Source organism: Ranitomeya imitator, chromosome 5, assembly GCF_032444005.1.
Source record: "Ranitomeya imitator isolate aRanImi1 chromosome 5, aRanImi1.pri, whole genome shotgun sequence".
Classification (NCBI taxonomy): domain Eukaryota; kingdom Metazoa; phylum Chordata; class Amphibia; order Anura; family Dendrobatidae; genus Ranitomeya; species Ranitomeya imitator.
Window position 1 is genome coordinate 200857379 of NC_091286.1, and position 19550 is coordinate 200876928.

At 43.8% G+C, this 19550-nt stretch overlaps 1 protein-coding gene across 1 annotated transcript in view; it reads right to left on the reverse strand.

Annotated features, from left to right (window-relative positions):
* Positions 1-19550, reverse strand: part of LOC138637706 (chitin synthase chs-2-like) — a 106784-nt gene that overhangs the window by 76471 nt on the left and 10763 nt on the right. Inside the window, exons 3-5 of the mRNA XM_069726571.1 lie at positions 18334-19370; positions 8844-8933; positions 200-367 (exon numbers count right to left, since the gene is read on the reverse strand). Of these exons, the coding sequence (XP_069582672.1) occupies positions 200-367; positions 8844-8933; positions 18334-19370 (1295 nt within the window). The remainder of the gene's footprint in view (positions 1-199; positions 368-8843; positions 8934-18333; positions 19371-19550) is intronic.

Sequence of the window (19550 nt, forward strand, 5' to 3'; positions counted from 1 at the left end):
TCTTGGAAAAATGAGGTTAAATAAAATAAATAATTTATCATAACATTAAAATATAAATTGTGCAGAAAACGACATGCATTTTATAAAATATCAAATAAACATTATTCCTAGGTACAGGATTGCCTCAATAGGATCTGGAACCAGAAGAGATTGTTTAGATTTCACAAAATAGAAGTTTAAATATAGTGTCTGTTCCCACCTGTAGACCTCCTCGATTACGGTGACCAGGCATTCAACATAGCTGTTAGTAATTCTTTTTCTTTTTTTGTCATCGGGCTCAGACTTATTGTCGAAAGCATCATCAAAATAAATATGTGCCTCAAAATCAAAGGTATCATTGCTGATTGTAGACTTATATTTGTCTAGCCTGTCAAAAAATATATGTAAATATAATATGACCAAAGACTGGCAAAAAAAAGTTTAAAAAAAACTGCAACAGAAAGGAAGTAATACTAAACCAGGATATGTAAGGTTATATGAACTCATTTGTATGTAACCTCAAGCTGTCAAGTTGCTCTACATTCTCCAACTGATCTAAGACTAACGTCCTCCATAATCTGAACCTTGTACCTCTATCTCCAAGACATCTCTAGTGCTGCACCAATTTTCTAGAATGCACTATCCTGGACTATCCAAGTAATTGCCAGCACACTTCCCTAATCTAACCTCTTCGCTGTTCCTCCTTCTAATCAGAATCTGGTCCCTCTCATTCATCTGCCTCCACATCCTTAATGCACCCAGTAGCGCTTGGTAATTGTACTTACACAGATATTTTTTATGCTTTGCTTATTTGTCAGCAGACAATCTAAGTCTTTGGGAGGAATATGGGAGGAAACTGGATAACCGGAAGGAAGCCCACGCTTGCAGATGTTGCCCTTGATGGGAATTGAGCCCAGGACTCAAGCGCTGCAAAGCAATAGTGCTAGCCACTGAGCCACCGTGCTGCCCTACTGCTCTGCTGGTTGATGATCAGTTCACGCAGCTTTAACCCCTTTACCCCCAAGGGTGGTTTGCACGTTAATGACCGGGGCCAATTTTTGCAATTCTGACCACTGTCCCTTTATGAGGTTATAACTCTGGAACGCTTCAACGGATCCTGATAATTCTGACAATGTTTTCTCGTGACATATCGTACTTCATGATAGTGGTAAAATGTCTTTGATATTACCTGGGTTTATTTGTGAAAAAAATGGAAATTTGGTGAAAATTTTGCAATTTTCCAAATTTGAATTTTTATGCCCTTAAATCACAGAGATATGTCACACAAAATACTTAATAAGTAACATTTCCCACATGTCTACTTTACATCACCACAATTTTGGAACCCAATTTTTTTTTTTGTTAGGGAGTTATAAGGGTTAAAAGTTGACCAGCAATTTCTCATTTTTACAACACCATTTTTTAGGGACCACATCACATTTGAAGTAACTTTGAGGGGTCTATATGATAGAAAATACCCAAGTGTTACACCATTCTAAAAACTGCACATCTCAAGGTACTCAAAACCACATTCAAAAAGTTTATTAACCCTTTAGGTGTTTCACAAGAATTTTTGGAATGTTTAAAAAAAAATGAACATTTAACTTTTTTTCACAAATAAATTCAGCTCCAATTTGTTTTATTTTCCCAAGAGTAACAGGAGAAATTGGACCCCAAAAGTTGTTGTGCAATTTGTCCTGAGTACGCTGATACCCCATATGTAGGGGTAAACCACTGTTTGGGCGCATGGCAGAGCTCGGAAGGGAAGCAGCTCCATTTGACTTTTCAATGCAAAATTGACTGGAATTGAGAAGGGACGCCATGTTGAGTTTGGAGAGCCCCTGATGTGCCCAAACATTGAAACCCCCCACAAGTGACACTATTTTGGAAACTAGACCCCAAAGGAACTTATCTAGATGTGTGGTGAGCACTTTGACCCACCCAGTGCTTCACAGAAGTTTATAATGTAGAGCCGTAAAAATAAAAAATCATATTTTTTCACAAAAATGATCTTTTTGCCCCCAATTTTTTATTTTCCAAGGGTAACAGAAGAAATTAGACCCAAAAGTTGTTGTAAAATTTTTCCTGAGTACGCTGATACCCCATATGTGGGTGTAAACCACTGTTTGGGTGCATGGCAGAGCTCGGAAGGGAAGGCGCTCCATTTGACTTTTCAATTCAAAATTGACTGAAATTGAGATGGGACGCCATGTCGCGTTTGGAGAGCCCCTGATGTGCCTAAACATTGAAAAACCCCACACAAGTGACACTATTTTGGAAAGAAGGCCCCCTAAGGAACTTATCTGGATGTGTTGTAAAAATTTTGAACCTCCAAGTGTTTCACTAAAGTTATAACGCAGAGCCGTGAAAACAAAAATTCTTTTTTTCTCCCCAAAAATTATTTTTTAGCCCCCAGTTTTGTATTTTCCCAAGGGTGACAGGAGAATTTAGACCCTGAAAGTTGTTGTCCAATTTGTCCAGAGTATGCTGATACCCCATATGTGGGGGGAAACCACCGTTTGGGTGCATGGCAGAGCTCGGAAGGGAAGGAGCGCCGTTTGAAATGCAGACTTAGATGGATTGGTCTGCAGGCGTCATGTTGCATTTGCAGAGCCCCTGATGTACCTAAACAGTAGAAACCCCCACAAGTGACCCCATATTGGAAACTAGACCCCCCAAGGACCTTATCTAGATGTGTTGTGAGAACTTTGAACCCCAAGTGTTTCACTACAGTTTATAACACAGAGCCGTGAAAATAAAAAATCTTCTTTTTTTTCCACAAATTATTTTTTAGCCCCCGGTTTTGTAGTTTCAAAAGGGTAACAGGAGAATTGGACCCCAAAAATTGTTGTACAATTTGTCCTGAGTACGCTGATACCCCATATGTTGGGGTAAACCCCTGTTTGGGCGCACGGGAGATCTCAGAAGGGAAGGGGAACTGTTTTACTTTTTCAACGCAGAATTGGCTGGAATTGAGATCGGACCCATTGTCACATTTGGAGAGCCCTGATGTGCCTAAGCAGAGGAAACCCCCCAATCCTAACCCTAACTGAAACCCTATCAGAAACACACCCCTAACCCTAATCCCATCCATAATCCTTACCACACCCCTAACCCTAATCCCAATCCTAATCCCAACCATAAATGTAATCCAAACAATAACTTTAGCCCCAACCCTAACCCTAACTTTAGCCCCAACCCTGACTTTAGCCCCAACCCTAACTATTTTTAGCCCCAAGTCTAACTTTATCCTCAACCTTAGCCCTAACTTTAGCCCCAACCCTAACCCTAACTTTAGCCCCAACCCTAACCATAACCCCAACCCTAACTTTAGCCCCAACCCAAACCCTAACTTTAGCCCCAACCCTAACTTTAACCCCAACCCTAACCCCAACCCTAACTTTAGCCCCAACCCTAACTTTAGCCCCAACCTAACCTTAAACTTAGCCCCAACCCTAACTCCAACCCTAACCTCAACCCTAACCCTAACTTTTGTTAGGGCTAGCGGAACGCACCGAGTAAATATAGATGTTTTATTGTTATAGATGCGTTCGCAGCCCGGGGTCCATCATGCAGGAGAACCTGCTGCTAGCAAACGGCGGCACTATATGAACTAGCTCTGTTATTTCACAGAGTAGCTGTGAAAGCAAAGCCCTGCACCCTGTTAGACTTTACAGAGGCACAGGCTAACTACGCAACTGAGAGCAGTCAGTGGTCATGCATGCACACAAAACTCCTCGCCGGAGGTGCCAGCATTCTAGGGGCTTATTTCAGACAGGTCCCTGAATACACACAAACACAAACACCTCGCCAGAGGTGCCAGCATTCTAGGGGCTTATTTCAGCCGGGTCCCTGAACACAAACTTACATGACCACACTCGAGCAAAGCACATAACTTAGAAAGATACTAGCGCATGGCCGTGTGGCCATGCGAGCTTTAAATAGTTGCAGCAAGTACATGACCTTCCTAGAAGGACCAATGAGAGGCTGCCACAGAGCCTGAGCACCTATAGGACCTTCCTGAAGGACCAATGGATTTAGCTGCAGTTTCTGAACATGTGACCCTCAATCTCCACTGAGAGATCTTACTCTGGGCATGCTCAGAACGAGAAAAGCAGGACTTTGTCCTAGAAGCGTCTGCTCGCCGCTGCCCAGCACTGGCTTTAATGGCAGAAGCAGGAAAAGCAGCAGCAACTCTTTGTACAGAGTGGGACTGAACAAGACGTTGGGACCGACGTCTCCGCTGAGCAGGCTCCACTGCGGCAGGAGAAGAATGGGAGACTGCAGCGGAGATGGCCCGAGATTCCCCCTGTGCAGAGGCGAGAACTCGACCCCTAACAACTTTAGCCCCAAACCTAATGGGAAAATGGAAATAAATACATTTTATTATTTTTCCCTAACTAAGGGGGTGATGAAATGGGGTTTGATTTACTTTTATAGTGGGTTTTTTTAGCGGATTTTTATGATTGGCAGCCATCACACATTAAAAGACGCTTTTTGTTGCAAAAAATAGTTTTTGTGTCTCCACATTTTGAGAGCTATAATTTTCACATATTATGGTCCACAGAGTCATGTGAGGTCTTATTTTTTGCGGGACGAGTTGACATTTTTAATGTTATCATTTTCGGGCACGTGACATTTTTTGATCGCTTTTTATTCCGATTTTTGTGAGGTAGAATGAACAAAAAACAGCTATTCATTAATTTCTTTTGGGGGGGGGGGTGCTTATACCGTTCCACGTTTAGTAAAATTGATAAAGCAGTTTTATTCTTTGGGTCAGAATGATTACAGCGATATGTTATTTATACTTTTTTATGTTTTGGTGCTTTTATACAATAAAAACTATTTTATGTAAAAAATTATTATTTTTGCATCGCTTTATTCTGAGGATTATAACTTTTTTTTTTTTTTCTTGATGATGCTGTATGGCGGCTCGTTTTTTTGCGGGACAAGATGGCGTTTTCAGCGGTATCATGGTTATTTATATCCGTCTTTTGGATCGCGTGTTATTCCACTTTTTGTTTGGTGGTATGATAGTAAAGCGTCGGGTTTTTTTTAACGGTATTCACTGAAGCGGTTAACTAGTGGGAGTTTTATAGGTCGGTTCGATATGGATGTGGTGATACTAAATATGTGTACTTTTGTTTTGTTTTTTTTAGATAAAGAAATGTGTTTATTGGAACAATGTTTTTTAATTTAGGAATTTTATTTTTTTTACCCATTTACATTTTTTTTAAACTTTTTTACATTGCCCCGGGGGGACATTATGCTATAGTATCAGATCGCTGATCTGACACTTTGCAGTGCACTGTGTCAGATCAGCGATCACACAGGCACTGCCGGAGGCTTGAGGCTCTGAGCAGGCCCTTGCAAGCCACCTCCCTGCAGGACCCGGAAGGCCCCCCGATGCCATTTTGGATCTGGGCCTGCAGGGAGGAGGTGGTAGGAGACCCTCGGAGCAATGCGATCACATCGCGTTGCTCCGAGGGTCTCAGGGAAGCACGCAGGGAGCCCCCACCCTGCGAGATTCTTCATTGTGCCACCAGAATGCTGTGATCATCTTTGGTTAATCTGGGGTTAATGTGCCAGGAGTGGTCCGTGATAGTCAGCTGCACCCGGCCCCGATCGGCCGCGCTCCACTCGTGAGCGCGGCTGATCGGTAATGACGTACTATCCTGTCGGTGGTCATAGGGGCCCATACCACCTCGACGGGATAGTACATCAGATGTCAGAAAGGGGTTAAGTCATATCCCCAATGTATTATAATGATGGCTAGAACATACATGACTAGCACTTTTTACCTATTATGTCCACCCTCATTTAGGCTACGTTCAGATCAGCGTTGCGCGCCGCTGCGTCGGCGACGCAACGCACGACGCACGAAAAAACGCGTGCAAACGCACGCAAAAACGCTGCGTTTTGCGACGCGTGCGTCTTTTTTTGACGAAATCGGACGCAAGAAAAATGCAACTTGTTGCATTTTCTTGCGTCCGACGCTAGCGTAAAAAACGACGCACGTGTCGGAAAACGCAACAAGAAAAACGCATGCGTCCCCCATGTAAAACATAGGGGCGCATGACGCGTGCGTCGCCGCTGCGTTTCCCGACGCAGCGTCGGGAAACGCTAATCTGAACGTAGCCTTACTTATAAATTGTAAACCTGTGAGCAGGAAAATTACTCCTTCTGTAACTGTTGATCTATTTGTTATTCTATAATGTTTTTATTGTCTGTACATGTCCCCCTCAATTGTAAAGTGCTACAGAATGTGTTGCTGCTATATAAATAACATTATTATTTATTATTTATTAAGCTGTAATTTTTTTGCTGATAATTTTCAAGCCTAGGCTACAGTTTGTGCAATAGAGCAGATATGTTATAATACTTATTTTACAGAAATAAAAAAACTGCCTAGAATATAAAAATTTATTTTTCAAAAGGCTTAAACTGTGAGACAAGTAACTAACACACAAAACAGGAGAAATTAAATTTGTCTTCTGGCAAGCACATTTTTTGCAGCTCATGAGCTCTGCTGTATTGTAACTCTGTCTGGCTGTCAGCTGGAAGCTGAGAGGAACCTGCAGGTGTCAGTTATAATCACACACAGCTCTGCAGTGAGATAATGAGAGCAAAGAGCGGCCATTACTCATCATACTGGTAACTCTCCCTTCGTGTCAAACAAGCTCTGGAGGCAGAGTTATCATCCAGGCAACATCCACCCCAGAGCCTGGAAGAGCTCACTTATATAAAGTGATAAAAGATGATTTATCAACAACGAGGCATCTGATATGAGACCTACAGGTAGGACTCTTTTCAGCAGTTTAGAATCTCTATGCCCATATTAATATTTTAGATAAGTCAAATGTGGTGACGGATTCCTTTTAAATATTTATTTAAATTCTTTAACACTTACTGTGTTTTAATGCTAGTTACTGGAAAGGATGCCCATATATCTTAGACTGCTGTTGGCTGAACTCTTGTTTTTTGACAACTACAGTACTTTTCAAAAGTTTTAGGCAGATGTGCAAAAGATTTCTGCAAGGTAAGAATGCTTAAAAAATAGAAGTGATAATATATTTTTATCAATTAAGGAAATGGAGAGTGATTTATCAAATTAAAAATATATTTACATTGAATGTTCGATGTGACCACCTTTTGCTTTCAAAACAGCATCAAAGCGTCAATTCTTTTCTGGCATAGTTTTTGAAGAACACAGCATGGAGATTGTTCCAAACATCTTAGATACCTAATCCCAGATCTGTGAATATAGGCTTGTGCAAATCCTTCTATCTCTTCACATAATCCCAGGAATTCCACTTCCAGGAATCCTTGTCCTTCTTTATGTTTAAGATAGTGCTTAAGGGATTTTCTAGTCTAAAATGACAAGTTTGCAATTACTCTTTGTGATTGCAGACTTGTGAATCTTCTCATGGTTTGCACTGCGCGCTGTGAAGACTGTCCGGTGTCCGCCCCAGGAACGGAGGTCACGTGACTGCAAGTATGCGATATGCATACTCACAGTCAGAATCAGTCTTAGTCTGTTTCCAGCCTCATGCAATACTTGCATTGAGCATACTGGAAACAGTAAATTCAGATTCTGCCTGAGAGTATGCTTGTTGCGTACTTCTGGTCTCGTGACTGCCTTTCCTGGCGTTGACACTGGAGAATCCTCACAGCGTGCAGTGCAAGAAATGTGAGGATTCACTAGTCTGCAGTCACATAGACTGGCTGCAGGCTTGTCATTTTAGACCGGTCAACCCCTTTAGTGACAATGATGACATTTGGAGCCAATCAGATGCCTTCCTGATGGTATTGCATGATAAATAATTATCTTCCTGTATTTCTCAGGATTGAGAACATCATTAATTTTAATCAGATGCCCAACTTCATTTGCTGAAATGCAGCCCCAAACTTTCAGAGAACCTCCACCATGCTTCACTGTTGCCCGCAGACACTTAGCATTATACTGCTTTCCAGCCCTTCAGCAAACAGTCTTCTGTTACAGCCAAATATTTCACATTATGACTTATTAGTCCATAAGCACGCTGACTTTTTTCTTCTTTGTGCATAGTTGAGTTACTTGGCCTAGTCCCCATGCTGCAGGTATGCTGAGAAATAAGCTACATTCACATGGCAGCATTTGGTCAGTTTTTCACGTCAGTATTAGAAAGCCAAAACCAGGAGAGAGAAATACAGAATTGATGGTGTGTTTCTATTATACTTTTCCTCTGAATGTTTCTCTCCTGGTTTTGGTTTACAAATATAGATATAAAATACTGGCCAAAATGCTTCAATATGAATGTGGTCATGTAGGATGATACTTGCATCATACAGTAACATCACGGAGGCATCTTATTGGTGCCGAATGTATTCTACAGCAGGAGAAAACCCCAAATAAGACATCCTGGATGTGATTATATGGCCCCCACAGTGCCCAGATAGATGGGTTTGAACAAGCTCACATTCACAGAAGATCTGTAGTTAGTGATCCAAGATGTTTGGAACACCCTCCCAATGAAAGTGTAGCAGCAATAAAAAATTGATGCTTTGATGATGTTTTGAAGACACCAAATATTGATTTGATTTAGATTTCTCTTTTGTTTATTTGCTTTGTATTTATTAATTCATAAAAATAAACTATTGACACTTCAGTTTTTTAAAGCATTTGTACTTTGAACTCTTCCATATACATGAGTAATCGGTTAGGTTTTGCCTTTGCATTAGTATTATTTGCAGCAGTTTTTATAGTTTTCCTCCAAAGAATATTTGTTTCCCCATTTTCATTACATTAGATTTATTTATTTTTTAACCATTTGTTTAATTACTGAGTTGATATGTATTTTATAAAATACACTGAAAAGTAATACCTAAATATTGAAGTGAGAATTTTCAGCATTTCATCATAAGTCTCATGCCACATTGTTGCACATAAATAGATCATTACTTTCTCTTTAGACCTGTATGGAAATAAAATGACATTATTCAAATTATATATATTTTATTTAACTATATAAGAACATTATATTAATAAGTATATTTCAAATTATTTTTCGTTTTTTTTACTGGAACATTTAATTAAACAGAAACACTGGGTAAGGCTAAGTTCTCAAAGGATCTAAAGTGAATGGAAATCAGCTTTCTTTTTAAAAAAAAGATCATAGTCTATTCTGTAAAAGAAAATAATCATGGAAATTATGTATTTTGTTTTTTTATCAAAATCCTATAGAAAAATAGGATCTGTTAGTGAGTCCTTTATGAAAAATATTAACAATGAGCAAAAAAAAGCAAATATGAACATTACTTTGGAATTTAGTTTGGAGAATTCAAATGAATGAACCAAGTAATAAAATGTAACCATTGGTCATTAAAGGGACACTGTCACCTGAATTTGGAGGGAACAATCTTCAGCCATGGAGGCGGGGTTTGGGGTTTTTTGATTCACCCCTTCCTTACCCGCTGGCTGCATGCTGGCTGCAATATTGGATTGAAGTTCATTCTCTGTCCTCCGTAGTACACACCTGCACTAGGTGCAATCTTGCCTTGCGCAGGCGTGTACTATGGAGGACAGAGAATGAACTTCAATCCAATATTGCAGCCAGCATGCAGCCAGCGGGTAAGGAAAGGGTGAATCAAAAACCCCCAAACCCCGCCTCCATGGCTGAAGATTGTTGCCTCCAAATCCAGGTGACAGTGTCCCTTTAAAGTCATTGGTCATGTTAGTCATTGAACAAAAGAAAAAAAGTTTTCTTTGCTAAGTAAACAAGTGATGACAAACCATGTCTGATGATCAGACCTAAGTCATCTCAAAAGCTTTAAGTCTTGTCCACACGCTGTCAGCTAACCAAAAAGTATCAACCACTCACCTTAAAGATCAACATTTTTTATCAGGAAGCTATAAATAGCCAATAGTAAATTGTATACACACTCTTTAACTGAAAACTTTGGGTGGAGACATTTCTGTAATTAAAAACCAGCTTCTTAAATTAACCTGCAACAGCTATATAAAAAATTAAAGTCACAACCTGTTTTCAATTTAAAGAGGTTATCCAGTACTGGACAACCCCTTATTAGTGGCTTCAGGGAGCTGCATAGGGTGAAAGAAAATGTATGCCTCCTTCTAGCATAGGGGTGGGGAACTTCCAGCCCTTTTCATCCAGCCCGCGGGCAGGTCCCTGGAGTCCCCAATGCTTGGGCGGCAGTCGTATCCTGCCGGCTGCTGGCTCTTTAACCCCCAAGTGCACGGCACCCAGCGTTCATTATAGAATGCTGCCTGCCCTGCACATGAAACATGACGTCTTCTGCATGGGTGGTGTTAGCGCCGGGGTGGTTGGGGTTAGCGCCCAATGCTCTCTTGTCCTGGAAGAGGAGCTGCTGCTGAGTCCAGAGCGATCTCTGTGCCGGGAGCTCTGTACCTCCCCAAGGATCTCTGTGCCGGCAGCTCTGTGCTTTTCTACTGATGATATGTGCCCCCTCTGATCTATGTGCCCCCCAGCTATGCAGCTATGTGCCCTCATGTGATCTTTTTGCCCCCCGTGATCTGTGTCCCCAACTATATGCCACTCTGGGATCTTTGTGCCTCCTAGCTATGTGCCCCATGTGATCTGTGCCCCCTGTGATCTCTGTGGACACAACTATGTGCCCCCTCTGTGATCTCTGTGCCCCATAGCTATATGTCCCCCTGTAGTCCCTGTTCCCCCCAGCTATGTGCCACCTGTGATATTTGTGCCCTCCAGCTATATGCCCCCTGTGACCTCTGTGCCCTCCAGCTTTATGCTCCCCTGTGATCTCTGTGCCCCCAGCAATATGCCCCTGTGATCTTTGCCCTCCAGTTATATGCCCCCCTGTGATCTGTGCCCCCCAACTATATGCCCCCTGTGATCTATGTGCCCCCTAGCTATGTGCATCCCTGTGATCTATGTGGCTCCCAGCTTTGTGCCCCCTGTAATCTATGTGCCCCTCTGTTATCCCTGTGTCCCCTGCTATGTATACCCTGTGATATTTGTGCTCCCATGTAATCTCTCTGCCCCCTGTGATCTCTTGTCCCTCCAGCTATGTGCCCCTTGGTGATCTGAGCCCCCCTACCCCAGTGATCTACGTGCCTCCCTGGCGATGCCTGTCCCCCCAGTGCTGTATATCCCCCTCCCCCCAGTGCTGTATACCCCCTCACTGCTGTATATGCCCCCAAGTGATGTATAAATTCCCCAGTGCTGCATTTACTCCAAAGGTGCTGTATATACCCCTGAGTACTGTATATCCCCCACCTGTGATATATATAGCACCCAATGATGTATGTGACCCCACTAGTGATGTATATTTTACCCAGGGACATATATACCCCCAGTGCTGTCTGTTCTTCCTAGTGATGTATATAGCCCCTCAGTGAAGTCTATTCCCCTCAGCATCCCCAGTGATGAATATGTCCCAGCATCTCCTGTGATGTCTATGCCTCCCAGCCCCTCCTGTAATTTATATGACGCCAGAGTCTCCTGTGGTGCCTATACAGCAGTCTCAATGTTTTCTATGTTATGTACATACAGCAGTCCCAGCGACTCCTGTGTGATGTATATACAGCAGTCCAAGCATCTCCTGTGTGATGTATATTCAGCAGTCCCAGCATCTCATGTGTGATGTATAAACAGCAGTCCCAGCATCTCCTGTGTGATATATATATACAGCAGTTCCTGTGTCTCCTGTGTGATGTATATACAGCAGTCCTTGTGTCTCCTGTGTGATGTATATACAGCAGTCCCTGTGGCTTCTGTGTGATGTATATACAGCAGTCCCTTCATCTCCTGTGTGATGTATATACAACAGTCCCTGTGTCTCGTATGTGATGTATATACAGCAGTCTCAGCATCTCCTGTGCGATGTATATACAGATGTATATACAGCAGTCCCAGCGTCTCCTATGTGGTGTAAATACAGCTGTCTCAGATGTGATGTATATACAGTAGTCCCGCATCTCCTATGTGATGTATATGATTTACAAAACTTATTATGACAAAAAGTTGACTGCTTTCCTGACCGCCACAAACCTGGAAATGTAGCTGTGAGAAGCAACATGATCAGTATCATCTAACATCACAGCTGCACCAAAGAGAAGCAGCTTCAGCCGTCACATTAAGGGTGAGTTACCGTAATTAATTGTTTGACTAAATATACCGGGGTAATTTTCGAGGTGATCATTTTTGTGTGGCCCCTGAATGATGGTAGAAATTTCCAAATGGCCCCCGGCTAGAAAAAGGCTCCCCACCCCTGTTCTAGATCATGTGCTTCTCCACTTTCAGCTCTCTTTATCCTCTGCTGGTTTCATGACATACACTCTATCAAGTGACCACTGCAACCAATCAGTGGCCTCTGATCAGCTGGAGCCTCTTCAATTAAAAAATAATCTGTCACGAGGTTATTAACACGTAAACTAAGAGCAGCATAATGAAGCGGCTGTAGTTTTGATAAAATCTCTTTTTATCAGTAGAAGATTATCACTAGAAAACTAGTTAACCTACTGCCATGTATTCCTCTATATTATTCAGCTCTGTTTAATGCTGCCCCACCACTGATTGGCAGCTTTCTGCCTATGCACAGTGTACACAGAAAGCTGCCAATCAGTGATATGGGTGGGGTTATTCAAAGCTCAGCATTCAGAGAACTGGTAGATCTGTGGCAGGAAATAAACTGTGATTTTATCAAAACTACATCAAGAAACCCCACATGTGATACTTTGTTGAAATCAAGTTCTCTGCCCTTAAGGTACCGTCTCACAGTGGCACTTTGGTCGCTACGACGGCACGATCCGTGACGCTCCAGCATCGCTCCATTATCGTTCCAGCGTCGTAGACTGCGGTCACACTTCGCAATGCACGACGCTGGAGCGATAATTTCACGACGTATTTGCGATGTAGAAGCCGTTGGTTACTATGCGCACATCGTATACAATATCGTGCACACCTTTGTTACACCATGCGATCATGTCGCCACAGCGGGACACTAGACGACAAAAGAAAGTCTCAAACGATCTGCTACGACGCACGATTCTCAGCGGGGTCCCTGATCGCAGGAGCGTGTCAGACACAGCAAGATCGTAAGTATATCGCTGGAACATCACGAATCGTGCCATCGTAGCGATCAAAATGCCACTGTGTGACGGTACCCTTACACCATGCTGCCCCATATGGGGCACAAATAGAACACAAATCCTTAAAAATAAATAAAACCCTCAGTCCAAAGGTTCATGTACAATATAGCATAACACCTAGCACCAAGGCACCTTTCAGACCTGACCTATATTATTAAGTTGCATAAGTGATTTAAAAAGATTCTATCACTAGATTCTTTTGCTGCCCCATTTGAGGGCAGCACAAAATAGGATCAGAAACCCTAATTCCAATGCTGGGTCACTTACTGGGCTTCTTGCTGTGGTTTTGATAGTACACTGCTTTATCCGGTGCAACTCGTTTAATCTCAGTGATAAGCTTCTACTATGTAGTCCTTAATATGCATGAGTTTGCTTAGTCTAACTAAAGATTGATAGCATTTGACTTAGGCTAGGTTCACATTGCGTTAGGGCAGTCCGTTTAGCGCATAGCGCTACGGTCTTCGCTAAGGCAATGTCCCAAAAGGGATCGCATTTGCCGATCCCGCTAGCGTGGATCCCCGATCTGCGCTAGCATGGAACGGACCGCGAACGCTGCCGTCACTTAAATGATGGCACATCGCTAGCGCATGCCCAATGTGGGCGTGTGCTTGTGATGCGTTCGCCATTACTCGCAATGGCGGCGTTAACGGACTACCTTACACCGCGTTATGCCGCGGTGTAACGTAGTCTGTTAAACGGGTTCACATAACGTGTGAACCTAGCCTTATGCACAAGGTAGGTAGAAAAGTGTCTGTCAATGGTGCAGTTGCAGTTAGACATTGATTTTATCAAAACTACAGCATGAAGCCCAGTAAGTGACACACCTCTGGAATCAGCGTCTCTGCAAAAAAAAGAAAAACTGTTCCAGCTTTTGGTAAAATTTTCTGGTAAAATTTTGATAAGCTTGATAAAGAACAACTGTGCTTGAAACGTGTCACTTGCTCGTGTTCCTGTCCACTATATTTTTATAATTGTATATTGATGCAATAAAGATTACTCTGAAAATTTTACCAGAAGCTGGAACATTTTTTCTTTTTTTTTGCACTTGCTATACAAGAGGGGTCGGCTCATGGTTCCGTGCACGCTGGACTTCTATAAACTTCAACAGTGAATTGGCATTATCTTTTCTGTTTTCTGAATCAGGGTCTCTCTGTCAATATGTTTTGCTGCCCTGAGTTTAAAGAGTTTGTCCAGGTTAAAGATGAAAGTCTGCAGTCACTCTACATGACTGCAGACTTCTGAGTCCTCACAGCACGCTCACCATATGCGATTCTACAGTGAAACCATTATGTGATAAGCATACTTCAGGTCACATTCCAACTAGACGTGTGCGGCCTAATTCAATTCAATTGGATTGAATAATGCCGAACATTTGTAGCCGGTATGTAACCACATGCAGGGCTGTATTTAGAGTTTCTGCTGCCCTAGGCACTTTTAGTGCTGCCTCCCCCATTGGTGAGTATGACACTATCAGCATAGACTTTGGCAAGAATTGCTGATGTGAAAGTAGCCTTTTGCAGCAGATCGGGCAGTTTTTCTGCATCTGCCACATAACGGATCACTTACGGCAACAGTGTGTTTGGTCTCATTCATTCCCTATGGGAGTTGCGGTACTACGTGCGCCGCGGCAAATTTTAGGCCACACCTCTGACCACACCCATTTCACAACTAATCACACCCATACCCAAGTCCCAACCACACCCATTTAGCACTGCTGATCACACTGTTTCATATACATTAAAACAAAAAAAAATATGGCCACACAGTGCTCCATACTGTATAATGGCCCTACATGATGTTCCATACTGTATAATGGCCACACAGTGCTCCATACTGTATAATGGCCACACATGATGCTCCATACTGTATAATGGCCACACATGATGTTCCATACTGTATAGTGGCCACACATGATGCTCCATACTGTATAATGGCCACACATGATGCTCAATACTGTATAATGGCCATTGGCCACACATGATGCTCCATACTGTATAATGGCCACACAAGATGCTCCATACTGTATAATGGTCCCACATGATGCTCCATACTGTATAATGGCCACACATAATGTTCCATACTGTATAATGGCCACACATGATGCTCCATACTGTATAATGGCCACACATGATGCTCCATACTGTATAATGGCCACACATGATGCTCAATACTGTATAAGGGCCACACGATGCTCAATACTGTATAATGGCCATTGGCCACACATGATGCTCCATACTGTATAATGGCCACACATGATGCTCAATACTGTATAATGGCCACACATGATGCTCCATACTGTATAATGGCCACACATGATGCTCCATACTGTATGATGACCCCACATGATGCTCAATAGTGTATAATGACCCCCTCCCATCTTGTATGCATGGCTCATAACTCCCCCCCTGTATGTATGGCTGATGGCTCATATTCCCCGTATGCATGGCCCATAATTCCCCCCCTTGTATGTATGGCTGATGGCTCATATCCCCCTGTATGCATGGCTCATAATTCCCCCCCCCCTGTATGCATGGCTGATGGCTCATAATTCCCCCCCCCCGTATGCATGGCTGATGGCTCATAATTCCCCCCTTCCCCAGTATGCATGGCTGATGGCTCATAATTCCCCCCCGCCCTGTATGCATGGCTGATGGCTCATAATTCCCTCCCATGCATGGCTGATGGCTCATAATTCCCCCCCATGCATGGCTGATGGCTCATAATTCCCCCCCCATGCATGGCTGATGGCTCATAATTCCCCCCCCTGTATGCATGGCTGATGGCTCATAATTCCCCCCCATGCATGGCTGATGGCTCATAATTCCCCCCCTGTATGCATGGCTGATGGCTCATAATTCCCCCCATGCATGGCTGATGGCTCATAATTCCCCCCCTGTATGCATGGCTGATGGCTCATAATTCCCCCCCTATGCATGGCTGATGGCTCATGGCTCATAATTCCCCCTCCCCCGTATGCATGGCTGATGGCTCATAATTCCCCCCAAGGCATGGCTGATGGCTCATAATTCCCCCCCATACATGGCTGATGGCTCATGGCTCATAATTCCCCCCATGCATGGCTGATGGCTCATGGCTCATAATTCCCCCTCATGCATGGCTGATGGCTCATGGTTCATAATTCCCCCCCATGCATGGCTGATGGCTCATGGCTCATAATTCCCCCCCATGCATGGCTGATGGCTCATGGCTCATAATTCCCCCCATGCATGGCTGATGGCTCATGGCTCATAATTCCCCCCCAAGCATGGCTGATGGCTCATGGCTCATAATTCCCCCCATGCATGGCTGATGGCTCATGGCTCATAATTCCCCCCCAAGCATGGCTGATGGCTCATGACTCATAATTCCCCCCCATGCATGGCTGATAGCTCATGGCTCATAATTCCCCCCTATGCATGGCTGATGGCTCATGATCCCCCCACCTATGCATGGCTCATCTCTCCACCCCCTCCCCTTCTCCCGCTCCTTCTCCCGCTCCTTCTCCCGGGCCATCTTGCATGGCGCGGCTGGCTTACCTTCCTCCTTCATCCCCCCGCCCCCATCCCCTGTCCCTCATACTCACCTGTCAGCTGCCTGTCCCACACACACCGTGCGGCTGCCGCAGCCGCCATCCCTCTGGCTCTGTCCCACCGCAGCGCCTTCTTCCTGAGTGAGCGGTCATGTGGTACCGCTGATTAATTCCCCCCCCGTATGCATGGCTGATGGCTCATAATTCCCCCCTATGCATGGCTGATGGCTCATAATTCCCCCCCTGTATGCATGGCTGATGGCTCATAATTCCCCCCCATGCATGGCTGATGGCTCATAATTCCCCCCCATGCATGGCTGATGGCTCAAGGCTCATAATTCCCCCCCTATGCATGGCTGATGGCTCATGGCTCATAATTCCCCCTCCCCCGTATGCATGGCTGATGGCTCATAATTCCCCCCAAGGCATGGCTGATGGCTCATAATTCCCCCCCATACATGGCTGATGGCTCATGGCTCATAATTCCCCCCATGCATGGCTGATGGCTCATGGCTCATAATTCCCCCCCATGCATGGCTGATGGCTCATGGTTCATAATTCCCCCCCATGCATGGCTGATGGCTCATGTCTCATAATTCCCCCCATGCATGGCTGATGGCTCATGGCTCATAATTCCCCCCCAAGCATGGCTGATGGCTCATAATTCCCCCCCATGCATGGCTGATGGCTCATGACTCATAATTCCCCCCCATGCATGGCTGATAGCTCATGGCTCATAATTCCCCCCTATGCATGGCTGATGGCTCATGATCCCCCCACCTATGCATGGCTCATCTCTCCACCCCCTCCCCTTCTCCCACTCCTTCTCCCGCTCCTTCTCCCGGGCCATCTTGCATGGCGCGGCTGGCTTACCTTCCTCCTTCATCCCCCCGCCCCCGTCCCCTGTCCCTCATACTCACCTGTCAGCTGCCTGTCCCACACACCGTGCGGCCGCCACAGCCGCCATCCCTCTGGCTCTGTCCCACCGCAGCGCCTTCTTCCTGAGTGAGCGGTCATGTGGTACCGCTGATTAAGGTCATGAATATGCGCATATTCATGACCTTAATGAGCGGTACCACGTGACCGCTCACTCAGGACGCGCTATAGATGCTGAGACCAGGCATCGCTGGAGCAGGTGAGTATTGTCTTCAAGGAGGGTGGGTGGGACTCGGAGGCGGGGAGGCGGGGGGGGCGGGGCGGTCGTTCGCATTTGTGACCCGGGACTAACAAAAAAAAGAATAAATAAATCCTTGCTCAGGTGCCGCCCCCCCCGCAATGTCGCCGCCCTAGGCACGTGCCCTCGAGTGCCTAGTGGCAAATACGGCCCTGACCACATGTATACAATCTCACCACTGGCACAGGAGACTCTTGACAGCATGTGGAGTGCACACTGTGAGGATTCAAAAGTCTGCAGTCACATAAAGTGATTGCAGACTTTCATTCCAAACCTGGACATCCTGTTTAAGATGCAGATTTCTTTTAAGTTTCTCTAAGTACTATTTAGAACGGGTGTCCCACAGAGGTTCATGTGCAACATAAGACATAAGGCAATGTGCAGAACGCATTTTGGTATGCCAATACAATTGAGTATGGTATTGTATATCAGAAAAAAATATTCCCAAACCCTATATGTGAAGTGAATAAGCCATGGAGAAGTAATATGTAAGGTCATGCACTTGTTTTATTTTCTTACCTGTCAACATCGTCAAATGTATTTTTGTTTAATTTTGTTCGTAAGTTCAGAAGCATGGACTGGTCGATAAAAGTGGCTTCAAACAAGTGTCTTATTAACAATTGCGTGGTTCTTTCAATCCTTTGAACCTTCAGGCTCCAAACTTGGAAATTAGCACAAATGGATCCCACATACCATAATATGCCAGATGCTATCACATACTTGGAAGTGTCAATATTCAGAACTATTTCACACGTCTGCTGAGTTATTTCCAGGAGCAGGCTGTCAATCAATGTTTTGTTGTTGATCAATAAAGTATTTTGACAAAAATAGGAGACATTAAATGTCTGAAGCAGTGCTTCCGATTCACTCTGGACTTCTCTGTACTTTATATAAAAAATGGATATACTGGCTATAATCAGTGATAGCACTGAAAAGGTTAAAGGGATGTAAAAACCTAACTTAACATTGCGCATTTTACATGACATGACTCCAAACCAGTGACACAACACTGAACTGACGGCTTGGATTCCGAAGAGCGTGAAGAGTAAATTCTGATCCTTGGAACTTGCAGATTTTATTGTGGTCCAGACGTCTCCTCCGTGTGACCAGACATATGGGATTATAACCAACCAGGTGACGGTGATCCTGACGATGCTGCCGCACATATAGAGAACATTTCTCTCATCCTCATCTAGTTTGAGTTCATTAAGTGTATTTTTCTGTGGTAGAAATTTTCTATACCAATTCCAGGAAACACAAAATGTTCCTATTACTGCCATTGCGACAAACTCAAAATCAATGTTCCGGTTATTTGTGTCTCTAACTATAAACATGACCAAAAAGACGGCATGGCCTGAAATGCATAGCAGGACAGAAATGATTGCCATTACCCACTTCCAGTTTTTTTTTCTGAAGCCACGATATATTTGAAGAATTGACGAAGCCAAGTGCACACTGCTTAGGATTGTGATGTTGGTAAATATATTGAAATGAGGCATAGCCACAATTATCAGTAATGAGGATCCAAGAGCAACCAGAAAATCAACAGCACAGACCTGTAGGAATAAATTCAAATGGTCAAATATTAAATACTAATTAGTACGTATTTTGTATTTTTTCAGCATTCAAAAGAATATTCCTTCCAAAACATGTCATTTTTAAGATGGATCATTGAATTTTATGTTGATTGGAAGCCTCTTGTAAGGTAAGATGTCTGACAGTTTTCCCCTTTAAGT